At 41.8% G+C, this 14,663-nt stretch overlaps 1 protein-coding gene across 3 annotated transcripts in view; it reads right to left on the reverse strand.

Moving 5' to 3' along the window:
* The window catches only part of DOCK4 (dedicator of cytokinesis 4), a 475,181-nt gene that overhangs the window by 125,221 nt on the left and 335,297 nt on the right, over window positions 1-14,663 (reverse strand). For all 3 annotated transcript variants that reach the window (XM_025379882.1, XM_025379884.1, XM_025379883.1), the window contains exon 23: window positions 13,621-13,813. In XM_025379882.1, coding sequence (XP_025235667.1) covers window positions 13,621-13,813 — 193 coding nt within the window. The remainder of the gene's footprint in view (window positions 1-13,620; window positions 13,814-14,663) is intronic.

Consider the following 14,663-nt stretch of genomic DNA (forward strand, 5'->3'; position numbering starts at 1 on the left):
ACTGTTGGATGGGGAAGATAGGTGTTCTGCTGGGGCAGGGGTCCCCAGAGTTCAGTATCTGAGATAGTTTCTCTTGGGCTGATCAGTTTCTCTGAAGATGAAGGGTGCAATGCATATGAAAATTAATCAATTTCATCTTCAGAGCTACCCGATATTTTCAATTCCTGATCCTTTCTGAAGCCTACCTGAGTCTTCTGAGGTTCTGTGGAATAAATTAGTTTGCTCCTTGGCTCTACCCTAACTCCACACACACCATGCCCACATTTCAGCCTTGTCTTGTCTGCAAGTCAACTGCCACCCAGCATCTGTAACTACGGATACAAAAACCCTTTTCAAAACTTTAGCAAATCAATTCCAACAATATATTAATATAAAGTTGATAACACCCTTGATATGTGATTGGGTTCCTCATCCTCCACCATCCTCAGGTGATATCTGATCACCTTGCCCTGTCCTCAGCAAGAATCCTGTTAGGTCAGTTTAACCAGAATCTGCACACTCCCTGCCCCCATCTCCCACCTTATCTTTAATACTTCCTCTTAATAATTTCCTGTGTATACACCCCAACTCTGTTCCTTGGCTATAAAGTCCCACTTACCCACGCTATATTAGAAATTTAGCCCAATCTCTCTCCCTGTTGCAAAATCCCTTTGTAGCCATCCCCACAGCTATCACTATGACCCTCACCTTGAAAAAAGCCTGCCTTACTGTCCTCTGAGCTCAAGCTAAGCCATCATACCCCCTGTGACCTGCACATATGCATACAGATGGCCTGAAGCAACTGAAGAACCACAAAAGAAGAGAAAATAGTCAGTTCCTGCCTTAACTGATGACATTCCACCTTTATGATTTGTTCCTGCCCCACCCTAACTGATCAATTGACCTTGTGACATTCCTTCTCCTGGACAATGAATCTCAGGAGCTTCCTAGCGAGCACCCTGTGACCCCCGCCCCTGCTCGCAAGAGAACAACCCCCTGTAACTAATTTTCCATCACCTACCCAAATTCCATAAAACTGCCCCACCCCATCTCCCTTTGCTGACTCCTTTTTCGGACTCAGTCCACCTGCACCCAGGTGATTAAAAAGCTTTATTGCTCACACAAAGCCTGTTTGGTGGTCTCTTCACAGGGACGTGCATAACACTTACCATCCTCAGCAAATGTCATTAAATTTTTTTTTCTTTAACAGATGCTGAGGTAATTCAATGGAGAAACAAGTTTTTTCAACAAATGGTGCTAAAACAATTGGATACACATATGTTAAAAAAATTGAAAAAAACCCTCTATCCTTACCTTACCCCAAATACAAAATTTAACTTGGGATAGATTATAGACCTAAATGCAAAGGTTAAAAGTATAAAAGTTCTGAAAGAGCCGGACACGGTGGCTCACGCCTATAATCCCAGCACTTTGGGAGGCTGAGGTGGGTAGATCACGAGGTCAGGAGATTGAGACCATCCTGGCTAACATGATGATACCCCGTCTCTACTAAAAATACAAAAAATTAGCTGGGCGGGGCGGCACGCACCTGTAGTCCCAGCTACTAGGGAGGCTGAGGCAGGAGAATCGCTTGAACTCAGGAGGTAGAGGTTGCAGTGAGCCAAGATTGCACCAATGCACTGTAGCCTGGGAGACAGAGTGAGACTCCGTTTCAAAAAAAAAAAAAAAAAAAAAAAGTTCTGAAAGAAAACATAGGAGAAAATCCTAGTGACCCCGAGTTAGACATAGATTTCTTAAACAGGTACAAAAACCTCAAACTATCAAAGATAAGTGATAAGTTACATTTGATCAAAATTAAAAATTCTACTTGACTTGCACCACTGACCCTGTTCAAGATCCCTATTTGTTGCCTTCTTTCTACTTGAGGACCCAAGAATCAGACTGCTTAGATTAGAATTCCAGTTCTGTGAAAGACTAGCCTCAGTCTTTTCATCTGTAAAACGAGGACAGCAATGGTAACTCCTCCTGGGATTGTTTTACGGATCATAGTAGCTAGCAGTGCTTGGAATGCAATGAGTGCTATGTAAGTGTTATTCTCCTTTCTTCCTCTTTCAATTTTTTTCCTCTATCTATAGATAAAAGTGATTCTGTATGCTACTAAAAATCATAAGGAGTGCAAATAAAGCATCCATAACTGGGAAAGTGCCTCTCTTTCTCCTTTTTTTTTTTTTTTTTTTTTTTTGAGACAGAGTCTCGCTCTGTCGCCCAGGCTGGAGTGCAATGGCACAATCTCGGCTCACTGCAACTTCTGCCTCCTGGGTTTCAGTGATTCTCCTGTCTCCGCCTCCTGAGTAGCTGGGATTACAGGCACACACCGCCATGCCCGGCTAATTTTTTGTATTTTTAGTAGAGACAGGGTTTCACCATGTTCCCCAGGCCGGTCTTGAACTCCCGAGCTCAGGCAATTCACCCGTCTCAGCCTCCCAAAGTGCTAGGATCACAGGCGTGAGCCACCACACTCAACCAGAGTCTCCTATTTCTTTGGTGCCTGCCACTGGGTTACCTGAGGTCTGGCCTCAGGTTTAGCATCAAAACAGACAACATAAGGCACAGGCATTCTATACATGAAGAAAACAAATATATACAGAATATGCAAATCCAAACTTGTAAAATAATTCATTGCAAGACCTTCTTTAAACAGTAAGCCTCACCAAGGAACTTAAATACTTATTTACAAATATCAATTACTTGACAAAAAGAACCAGGAAAACAAAAAACAAAAAACAAAAAAACAAAAAACCCTGAGAATTTAAGTGCCAGGAGTCACTGCCCAGTAATGTTTAATTAGAAAGGAAGATAAAGCTTATCTGATATGTTCCTTCAGCTAGGGGGATTTGATTTCTAGAAATTCAATTTGCAGCCAACTGTTAAGAAAATGTTGACTGCAAAAAAGGAAGGTAGACAAATAATTCGTGTGTGGCATGTATAAAAAGAAATACATAACAACCTAGCTTGCAGATTCGCTTTTTCTCCATTACCTGGGCAATGGCAGGCAGTGCAATTGATAGAATGGGTGGGTAAATGCCAAACAAGCTGACTGGTTGATATGCTAATTCTTACCTTTAAAAGAAAACAACCAGGCCCATTAAATAAGACCCCTCATAAAGCAAACCCAAGTTGAACATTCACTAACTTTCCATGCATTTAACAATAGAATCTGCCGTGCAGATTCTCTCCTTGAAAGGGCTGATACACTCATATTCCACATCTCAGATTAAAGCTCACGGTGTTTTATGTCTCCTTGAGTGTATAAGGAGTGACTCTCATTTACTTTTTTGCTATACACTTGAGTGGATATACAGCCAGCTCCCATCAGTAATCCCCAATGGACACGGGACTAGGAAGGAGCAAGGGAAGCTAAGAAATGGGGGTAGATTTCCTCCTTTAGGTTAATTTTGAGGAGTCATACTTTGGTCTCTATCAATAAGCTTTAGATGGATCCTTGAAGTCAGCATTGGTCACCAAGAGAGCGAGGTCTTTGAGTCCCACGACAACACACGATGGTTGGCCATCACATTCCACAAACTGGGTTCTAGCATGGCCTGGACATGGGCACTGCTGTGGGGCGGCCTCAGTAGGGGGAGATTGTAAACAAGGGAGGCAGAAGGACACGCAGCAGCACAGCTTTGCATGTAGCAGAACTGCTGACTACAGAAAGCCTGACATCAGAGCTGGGATGGGCCTCTGTGATCAAAGCCACCAGGAATTGAACTGCCAAAGTCACAGCCAGTCACAAAACCTGCAAACAAGCCTTTCAGACACTGGAATACAGACAAGAAGAACTCAGAGAGGAAAGGACTGCAGATTCAGTGGGCTACGTTCTCATGAAGACAATGTCAGGATCACAGAGGAAAGCAACAGTGGAAGGCTACGGATGATCCCTGTATTAAGCTCCCAGATCCCACCCACTGGCTTTAATTGCACCCTAAATGCCTCCACCTCAGGCATCTTTCCTAAAGCAAGACACATGTACTGTGTACATCTTACTTTTGGTAGTTGTGCCACCTCCTGGCCTGGGACTCCTTACATAGCCGCCCTGCCACACACTGTTTTATTGTCATATTCATGCTCATCCTTAGCTCAAAAGTTGCTTTTCCAATAAGATTTTTTAAAATATACATCATTTATTCAGTAGTGTTTTGTTTGTTTGTTTGTTTGTTTTGTTTTAGATGGAGTCTTGCTCTGTCGCCCAGGCTGGACTGCAATGGCATGATCTCCGCTCACTGCAACCTCCGCCTCTCAGGTTCAAGTGATTCTCCTGCCTCAGCCTCTGGACTGGCTGGGGCTACAGCTGCGGTCCACCATGCCTGGCTAATTTTTGTATTTTTGGTAAGGGAGGAGACCACCCCTCATACTGTCTTATGCCCAATTTCTGCCTCCAAAGAAAGAATAAAAACTAAAAGGCAGAAATGAAATCCACAGGCAGACAGCCTGCGCCATACCCTGGGCCTGGTAGTTAAAGATCGACTCCTGACCTAATCAGTTATGTTATCTATAGATTAACAGACACTGTATGGTAAAGCACGGTGAAAATCCCTGTCCTGTTCTGTTCCGTTCTAATTACCGGTGCATGCAGACCCCAGTCACGTACCACCTGCTTGCTCAATCGATCACGACCCTCTCATGCGGACCCCCTTAGAGTTGTAAGCCCTTAAGAGAGACAGGAATTGCTCACTCTGGGAGCTTGGTGTTTGAGATGCGAGTCCTGCTGATGCTCCCGGCCGAATAAAGCCCTTCCTTCTTTAACTTGGTGTCTGAAGGGTTTTGTCTGCAGCTTGTCCTGCTACATTAGTAGAGACAGGGTTTCACCATGTTGGCCAGGTTGGTCTCAAACTCCTGACCTCAGGTGATTCACCTGCCTCGGCCTCCCAAAGTGCTGGGATTACAGGCGTGAGCTACCGTGCCCGGCTATTTAGTAGCTTTTGCTACTGTATCCTGATCCCTAACCCACGACTCAGTCAGTACCTAGTGTTTATGAAACATCTATTAAGCACCTATTTTGCACCAGGCACTATTAGAGAAGCTGGAGATATCATTGTGATCAAGGCAAATAAAGTCCCTGGCCTCTGGGGTTTTCCCTTCTGGGGTGGAGGAGGGAAACAGACATCAATCAATGAAATACCCAATTCTCTATTTCATTACAACTGTGCTAGGTGATTCAAGAAGCAAAACACAGTGTACTATAAAAGTGATAATTGAGTGGGTGGGGCAGCAAGATTTCTTGAGAAAATAAGAGACTAAACCATGAAGGATAAGTGGGAATTAACTCTGTTAGGCAGGAGCTGAAGAAAGTGGATTCCAGAGAAAAGTAGCAAGGAGATGGGATGAGACAGGTGAACGGGGCCACATCATGGGGCATGGAAGATCAATTCTGGAGCGTGCCCCCCAATAAAACAGAACTGGGATGTGAGTAGGAGCTGGAAGTGACATCATCTGGTATGATTCTAAAGGTAACTTTGGCTAATAGATGGGTAGGCGAAAGGAAATACAGGAAACAAGGAGAGAAAGGACAGAGGCAGCTCAGAACAAGTGTGGCTGGACAGGAGAGGAGGCAGTGGGGGTGTGGAGAAGCTACAGACTCATGTGAGGTGTCTTGGCCATGGACAGAGACAAAGGGCAAAAGGGAGAAGGAATGATTCTGAGGCTTCTAGGTGGATGGTGCTGCCACCTACCGAGCCGAGGAAGAGTAAGCTCAGAGAGAAAAAAGTTGAGATTTCCATTTCAGACATGCTGAGTTTAAGGAGCCTGTGAAATATCCACAAGAGATGTTAAGAGCACAGCTGGATACTCAAGTTTGGAGCCCTGAGGAGAAATCTGGCCTAGAAATACAAATGTGAGAGTTGGGTCAGCACATGGATGGCACTAACTGAGGCTAAGCAGGTGGAATGAGACCCAAGATTTGCTCAGATTTCCCTGCTGCATGGCATCCTGGAAACTTGCCCCATCACAAATGCTGCTGTACTTTATCATATTATAATTACTTGTTCGACATCTACTTTTGTGCTTTACTGTAAACAGACATCGGGCAGGGACTCTATCGGTTCAATTTGTTATAGTATTTCCATCATAATATATTTCTAAGATAATACTGTGGAGTCTGCCCATAATAAATATTTGTTGAATGAATGAACTCCATCATGAGTTCTACTGGATATTACAGGCTACTGAAATAGAGCCTGGCATTTCTGTCTTCAGGTTTAAACAGAGCTTAAACAGGAAGAGTGCAGGAGGCCCATTATCAGTCTAGTTTACAATGACTCCATCTGCTGGTGCTTGCTCTGAGCACGGGGAGACAGCGATTCCCACTACCTTGCAAGCCACGGCAGCTGCCTGTGACACACACGCTCCCCATCCCTCTGCAAATCTGTGCAAATGTGGATGAGTGACGTGTAAGAAATGAAATAATACAGGTGTCACCCTTTCCCCAGTAATGTGCTTGCTATACTGTCAATCAGCATTGAAAAGTTCAGAAACATAGTAAGAGAACTAAGTTGAAAGGGAGTCTTGTGACTCCCAAAATATATGAGTTTACATTTGTTTTCAAAACCCACAGTGAAAACCTAGGGGCAACTATGATTTCAGTGAGGCATATTTTTCATCTTAAGTTCTATGTGCAGGGTGAGGTGTTACCTAAAACTCTTAATTTTATCTTTGCCCTGTCTAGAGACAGACGTAGAAACTATCTTTCAAAGATACATCTTTCTAGGTTCTGCATTAAGAACATCCACTTAAACATGGTTATAGCTGTTTAAACTTTAACAACAACAACAACAAAAACAGAAAACCCAAAATCATTATGTGGGCAAATCTTTCATAAAATCCAAGAAAAGAGCTTGAAACCCAGTGGAAACTGTTACACTTTCAGCAAGTGCTTTCAGAGCTCCCTGATGGTGAAGAACACCCGGAAAGGCATTCGCCCCTGAGTCTTTTCCCTTTGGAAAAGCCTGGGAGAGGGAGCCAGAGGAGAATACAGGTAAGGGGGAAGAAGTGGGGTGAGATAAAGGGGTAGAGACTGAAAGAACAGAACATTAATGATTTTTAGCCAAAGGCTTTCTTGAGGTCCCACGTAGTTTTTGAAAATATACTTTTATATTGGATCATCATCACAAATTTCATATGAAAAAAACTAAGGTCTGTACATTTTTTTCCAGTGGTCCTGCATTATTACTCTGCTTCTAGAGAAGAAAGAAGCCCTTATTTGCACAACTTTATTCTTTATAAGGACTCTGTATTTTGCAAGCCCTGGCTAGCAGAAAAGTTCTAAACAAATGTCATTTTTAAGAATAAAAGAAATTTAATCACTTGCAATGCAATAAAACCCAACACTAAACTGCACTTTACAGTTCTAAGAAATAAAAGCTACTAGGCACCCATCAACTGTAGTAAGATTTTATTCCTGAAGTTGTCAAATTAACAGAAAAACCCATCAAACATCCTTTCTTTATATTATGGCCTCAAGTGTTGGGGAGGGCATTAATTCTTAGGTATATTTTAAAAACAGAGTAATAGTTTACCTTTCTCTTTCTTTCCCTTAATTTTTTATTGCAATTTTGTATAAAATCCACAAGATTCTTAATGGGGACTGGGGAGTTTCCGCCAAAAAGAAAAAAAACAAAAACAAAACAAAAAAATACTTGATTACTTTAAAAAATACCTACCCTAAAACACTTATTTTTTAGTTTGTAGGCAAAAGCAAGTTATACCAGCAATCTTCTCACCAACGGTACATGATGAGTGCCTTTAGGTCTTTATACTCACTTCTATTATCTGTGCTGGGTTTTTGCCTGATAAACTGTTCAATTCTTCCAAAATAGAAACATATATAGTTATTTTTTAGCAAGAAAATGGCTCAGCATTACCTGCAGACATCTGCTAAACAAATCAAGTACTAAGCAGTGGTGACAAATGCAAAGTGAATGTAAAACCCACAGCTCTAGCAGAATTTGACCTTGCAAAGTCTGGGAGACCCTGTTCCTGACCTCTCACTACCATGCCCTAAACTATGTCTCTCTGCTACCCTCCATGCACCCTTCTTCTCCAACAATCCCTCCACATCAAATCTACCCTTTTGTCATTGCCAAAGCTGTCTTCTTCAAAACTATTTAGACTCTTCTATTCATGGCCTTCAGCAAATAGGAAGAATAAAATTTGGGGGAGAAAGGGAAAAATGAGTTGCTGATTTTTAATGCTTTAAATAAGTCCACCTGGACCCCAGATTATTTAGACATCAGATACCAATCTATTTAGATTCCAAATGTTATCTGTGTCCTTCAGGTTTGGTCAGATGTTCTAGAATCTGACCCTGGGGGTGTGACTAAGGGGGTGATTCAGTCCTCCTGCCCGCTCTGTCCAGCTGTGTGGCTGCCCAGAGACCCTTAACACAACCTGTCTCGGATCTTCCCAGGCCAACATTCCATTCCTTTCTGTGGTGCTGACATTCACATATGTCCTTCTTTCTGTCTTCTCTATGTGTTAATTTCTACTCTAAGCTCAACCATGACTATTCTGCAGCCATGTGTGTTACTTTGCACGCCTCCTCTGCTTTTTTCTCCTTGGGATTTGTGATGGTTAATTTTAACGTATCAACTTGTCTGGGCCATGGGGTGCCCAGATAGTTGGTTAAACATTTTTCTGGGTGTGTCTGTGAGGAAGTTCCTGCAGGAGAATAATGCTGGAATTGCTGGACAGAGTTTAGCAAACTGTCCTCCCCATGTGGTGAGCCTTGTCCACTCTGTTGAAGGCCTGAATTGAAGAAAAGACTGAGTAATGGAGAATATGCTCTCTCTTCCTGATGATCTTCAAGCTAGGACAATGGTCTTCTCTTGCATTCGGACTTGGACTTGAACTGTAACTTGTACCATTGTCTCTCCTGCTTCTCAGGCCTTTGGTCTCAGACTGAAACTATATCATCAGCTTTTATGGGTCTCCAGCTTACTGACTGCAGATTTCTCAGCCTCTATAATCACGTAAACCATTTCCTTATGACTCCTTTCCTTCCTTCCATCCTCCTCCCTTCCCTTTCTTTCCTTCCTTCCCTCCCTTCCTTCCTTCCTCCACGTATATACACACATACCCTATTGGTTCTGTTTCTCTGGAGAAATCTGACTAATACAGGATTCTAATAAAATGTCAACTTCTAGAACTTTCTAGTTGTCTCGATGGGCTTGTAACATCTAAGGTCTGAAAAGGTTTTGAAATTCATTTTCTTAAAATGTGAGCCAACTGTACTCTTTGCTTCCCCCTTTTTTTGAGACAGGGTCTCTATCTGCCAGCCAAGCGGGAAGCGCAGTGGTGTGATCATGGCTCACTATATTCTCAACCCCCTGGACTCAAATGATCCTCCCATCTCAGCCTGCTGAGTAGCTGGCACCACAGGTATGCACCACCACACCTAACTATTTTTTGTTTATTTTTTGTAGAGATGCTGGTAATATCTTAATTTCGGCCCATTGAGAATAATCTTGGACTTCTACCCTATGGACCAGTAGGATAAAAAGTTTGTGTTATTTATTTATTTATTTATTTTAGAGATGGAATTTTGCTCTTGTTGCCCAGGCTAGAGTGCAATGGCACTATCTCAGCTCACTGCAACCTCTGCCTCCTGGGTTCAAGCGATTCTCCTGCCTCAGCCTCCCGAGTAGCTGGGATTACAGGCACTTGCCACCAGGCCTGGCTAATTTTGTATTTTTAGTAGAGATGGGGTTTCTCCACGTTGGTCAGGCTGGTCACGAACTCCCAACCTCAGGTAATCCTCCTGCCTCGGCCTCCCAGAGTGCTCGGATTATAGGCGTGACCCATTGTGTCTCGCCAAGTTTGTGTTGTTTTAAGCCACTAAGTTTGTGATTATTGTCACAGCAGCAATGAGAAATGACTACACCATAACTATATCTAAAATGAGTCCTATTTCCACATTTTGGTGATGCTATTGTTTTGTGTTTATAATAAAATAATTTTTTTTAACCCATTCCTTGTTATTTGGATACAGTTATCTCTGGGGAAACATGATAAAACCTAGGGCATTCAATCCCAAGTTCCCCATCCCCCCAAAGAACCCTTAGGTGTTGTAAAAATTGTGTATGTGTGTGTTAATTTTTTAAATGGAAAGTCAGAAGTGTGAGGCTTAACCCTTCTACCTTTTATTTTGACTGGACCACTGGGCACTCTTTTATTATAGTTCTTTAGTTACACAGTTTTATATTGTCCCTCTTCTTTCCCCTCCAGTCAGACAGAATCAGCCTATTTTTGTGAGATATACCAAGGCCCTTGTCAGGATCACACTCTCCAGTTAACCACAACCCAAGATATCACGTCCTGTTCTCTGACACTGTCTGTGGAGCCTGCTGTTTGCATTTCACATCTTCTTTTCCTTCCCACATCTCCTCTTTCAACTAGACAACATAAATATGCCCATCAGTCCCCCAAGTCCACAGTTTCTGATTTAGAATGCCAAAGTCACTAGAAACACTTTCCACGTTTCCCTAGCAGTATTGTGTAGTCCCATGTGATTTAAACAGAAGATACTCTGAGCCCTGGAAGGCTCTCAGGGACACTTCGTAGTTTTCCCCATAAAGATGGGCTCCTTCTTGATGTGTTCTGCCTGGCCCATCTATACATCACAGTCTCTTCAATGAGTCAGGAAACACCAAGCCAAGCCACATCCTGTTGCAGCAGGGACAGAAGCCTTTTCTCTGTTCAACATCTGCGTGAGATAAGGATTCTGTTGATCGTGAGCCACTTTTGCTTCTCCATAATCATCCTCCACGGCGAGCTTCCCACACATGAGCAGACAGGGTTTCCTCTTCTTCTCTTCCTCTTCCATGCCACCATATCCACAATTACCAGCTTCCCCACACTGGCCCTGAGCCTCTCTTCCAGGGCACTGACACAGACCCTGCAGGGTCAACATTTCTTGGGTCTCGTGAGTCCTTCCATCCCTTACCATAGTACATGTTCTCATCAATTCCCACGGGACCCAACATTCTTTATCCTGCATCGCAGCAGCTTCTTCTCTGTGTATCTTTCCAGTCCTGATTTCTCTATTGCCTACAGAGCATCAGGAACCAATAAGGAACTGGGTCCAAAGACAGATTACATTGCTCAGAGGCAATGAACACAAACCCCTCATAATATTTTCCTTACATTTGAAAACAATTTTGATGACTGTCTTGCTTTCTTAGTGTAAGACGTTAACTTAACAAAGAATTATCTGGTCATTGTGGGAGAAATATGGCAGAAATTAGCAATTCCTCTGAGACAGGAGTGAACTTTTCTTAGTGTGGTGAAAGCAGGGTTGGTGCTTGAGTTACAGTAGGGTGCTCCACCGGGACCTACATCCCCTGTACAGTCCCTGTTCCCAACCCCGGAGAGATTCCCGAGTCACTGTACAGAACCCTTAGGGCAAAAAAAAAAAAAAAAAAAAAAAAAAAAAAAAAAAAAAAAAAAAAACCCTTAGGGCTCTGAGCAGCAGAGTCAGAAAACCACTACAAAAAGTATCTTTTCTCCAGGAAATGTTTTCATTGGGAGAAATCGGAAGGTTGAACTTTCTTTTACATTGTTTGAAGTGCTATTTCAGAAAAAATAATTAGAAACATCTCAAAAGTCCTTCAAAAGGAGAAAAAATAAATTAACTGTGGTATGTTCATACAGTTGAATATTGTACAACAGTAAAAAACAACAAAGTAGAGCTATATCTAGTGGCATGGAAAAATATAAAAGTATAATATTAGGCTGGGTGCGGTGGCTCACGCCTGTAATCCTAGCACTTTGGGAGGCTGAGGTGGGTGGATCAGCTGAGGTCAGGAGTTCAAGAGCAGCCTGGCCAACATGGTGAAACCCCATCTCTACTAAAATACAAAATTAGCCAGGCATGATGGTGGGTGCCTGTAATCCCAGCTACTCAGGAGGCTGAGACGGCAGAGTCATCTGAACCTGGGAGATGGTGGTTGCAGTGAGCCGAGATTCTGTCACTGCACTCCAGCCTGGGTGGTTGAGCAAGACTCTGTCTCAGAAAAACAAACAAACAATAAGTATAATGTTAATCAAAAAAAGCACTCCAAAGAGTGACATACAATGTAGTGTTATCATTTAAAGATGAAATGATTTAAAAATTTGTAAAGAAGAAAAAATCATATAATATATTTTTAAAGCTATGTAATAAAGGAATAGAAAATAGGAACCATAATCTCTGATAGTGGAAATTTCTATGAAGGAAGTGGGAGCCTAGACAGGAGGACCTTGAGTATATCTGTGATGAATTCTTGATAAAAAATCTAAAGCAAGGCCAGGTGCGGTGGCTCACGCCTGTAATTCCAGCACTTTGGGAGGCCAAGGTGGGCAGATTACAAAGTCAGGAGTTCGAGACCAGCCTGACCAACATGGTGAAACTCCATCTCTACTAAAAATACAAAAATTAGCCGGGTGTGGTGGTGCACGCCTGTAATCCCAGCTACTCAGGAGGACAAACACTTCAACCTGGGAGGCAGAGGTTGCAGTGAGCTGAGATCGCACCACTGCCCTCCAGCCTGGGCAACAGAACGAGACTCTGTCTCAAAAAAAAAAAAAAAAAATCTAAAGCAAATAAATGGTAATGTTAAGATTTGTTAATGATTTGCCATTATTATGCTCTATTCTTAAATGTATATACAAAATATTTTACAAGAAAATATGTAAAAAATTGTTTACTATATATAAAACTATTTCAAAAAATTATACATACATACACATTCATATGGGAAAATCATTCTTTTTTTTCTTTTTTGAGACAGAGTCTTGCTCTGTTGCCCAGGGTGGAGTACACTGGCGCCACCTCGGCTCACTGCAACCTCTGCCTCCCAGGTTCAAGCAATTCTTCTGCCTCAGCCTCACGAGTAGCTGGGATTACAGGCACCTCCCAACACACTTGGGTAATTTTTTTGTATTTTTGGTAGAGATGGGGTTTCACCATGTTGGCCAGGCTGGTCTTGAACTCCTGACCTCAAGTGATCTGCCCGCCTTGGCCTTCCAAAGTGCTGGGATTACAGGTGTGAGCCACCATGCCTGTCAGGGAAAATAATTCTTAATGGAATTTATTTTAATAAGTTTTTTACTTGGGAGGCTGATTTAAATTTCTTAAAATAAACTTTAAAATGAGATTTGCAGTCACTCTGGTATTTCTTCGGGGAAAAAAAAAAAAAGAAGAAAACGAGAGGCCATGGAACGTACTAACAGTTATTACAACAAAATCAATTTAAGTAACTGACCACTTGCTCTCGGGGTAAAGTAAAAAACAATAATGCAAAGTTTCATATAGCTTCAGAATGCAAACTGATGAAAACCTTTTAAAAACAAAAGAGACAAATAAGGATCCTATCAGGTACCTGTACGCCTCTCTGAAGGAAAGTGTTAAATCCCATCAAACATAAAAAACAATAATTTAATCATTAGTTTTATTTCCAGAAATAAAGTTTTAATTGCCATACTTTTGTATTTGACTACTAAATACATTTACCACCCAAATAAACAATGGTTTTGAGAAAGTGCCTTTAAGTTTTTTGTTTTTAATTGTATCTGCTGACCAATGGCTACAATGCACAAAATGGCTTTTTAGAGGCAAAATTTCCTCCGAGAGACTCAGCACCCTACCTGGGTTGGTATAAAGCTGGCTTTCCACGGTTTTGCCAATGCACTGCAGTTTGATGGCCTGCAGGGAATCATCCACGTGCAGGATGGTCGGCAGACTGCCCAGAGTGTCCTGGACCAAGTTAGCCACTTCCCGGACATCAAAGAGCTTCAACAGTTCTGAGTACACGGCGGGGAAAGAGCTCAGAAACACAGCCTTAAAAAGAAGAAGAAATTTAAATGAACTCCCAGATATGCCATGAGAAATATGCTGCAAAGCGTCAGTGAGTTTAAGGACCGTGGCAAGTATTTTTGAATGGTAGGAATACAAGTATGAAATGTTTCTGTTACCTAAAGCTAAAAGGTAAATTTTTAAAAAGTGCAGCAGAATAGGACAGTTTTTGAAATGTACAAAGGAGCAGCATAATAAAAACTGGGAAATTTTGGAAAATCACTGACATTAGCAAAGAGATTGACAAAAGCCTCACAGAATAAGTGAAGTGCATCATGATTGAATAGAAAGAACGCTCAACCAAGACCTGGATTGTAGTCACTTATATTCATTCCTTTTGGAAGAAGCTTTCTGAAACGTTCACTTAAATCTCATTCATGTTTAAGAAACCAAACACGTTAATTCCTCCAAAGCACTCCATTTCTGATTTAAGAAAAAACACAGGCCAGGGCATCAGAAGACCTAAGTTATATATAGTATTAGCTTTGCTTCCAATCAACTCTGTGACTTTGGAAAGTTATTTGAGCACCCTTTAGTTTCATCATTTAGGCTTTAGTTTCATCTCTTGTAAAACAAAAAGATCATTACAAGATCTTCAAGATCTATTTTAAACCAAGAACTGTGTGTACAGACTAAGAACAATATTTTTATGTAAATAAAAAACCCAATAATCATTTCTTATGGGGAAAAAAGATGCTCACATCAAATCTCAAAGGGCATACTTAAAAAATTCGGCTAGGATTATACATCAAAACAAACAAAGTCAGCCTTTTAAAATTCCACAAAAGGAGGGCAATGGAAGAAGAGTTGACTAGCTTCAACTGTACCTCATCAG

Source organism: Theropithecus gelada, chromosome 3 (assembly GCF_003255815.1).
Source record: "Theropithecus gelada isolate Dixy chromosome 3, Tgel_1.0, whole genome shotgun sequence".
NCBI lineage: Eukaryota > Metazoa > Chordata > Mammalia > Primates > Cercopithecidae > Theropithecus > Theropithecus gelada.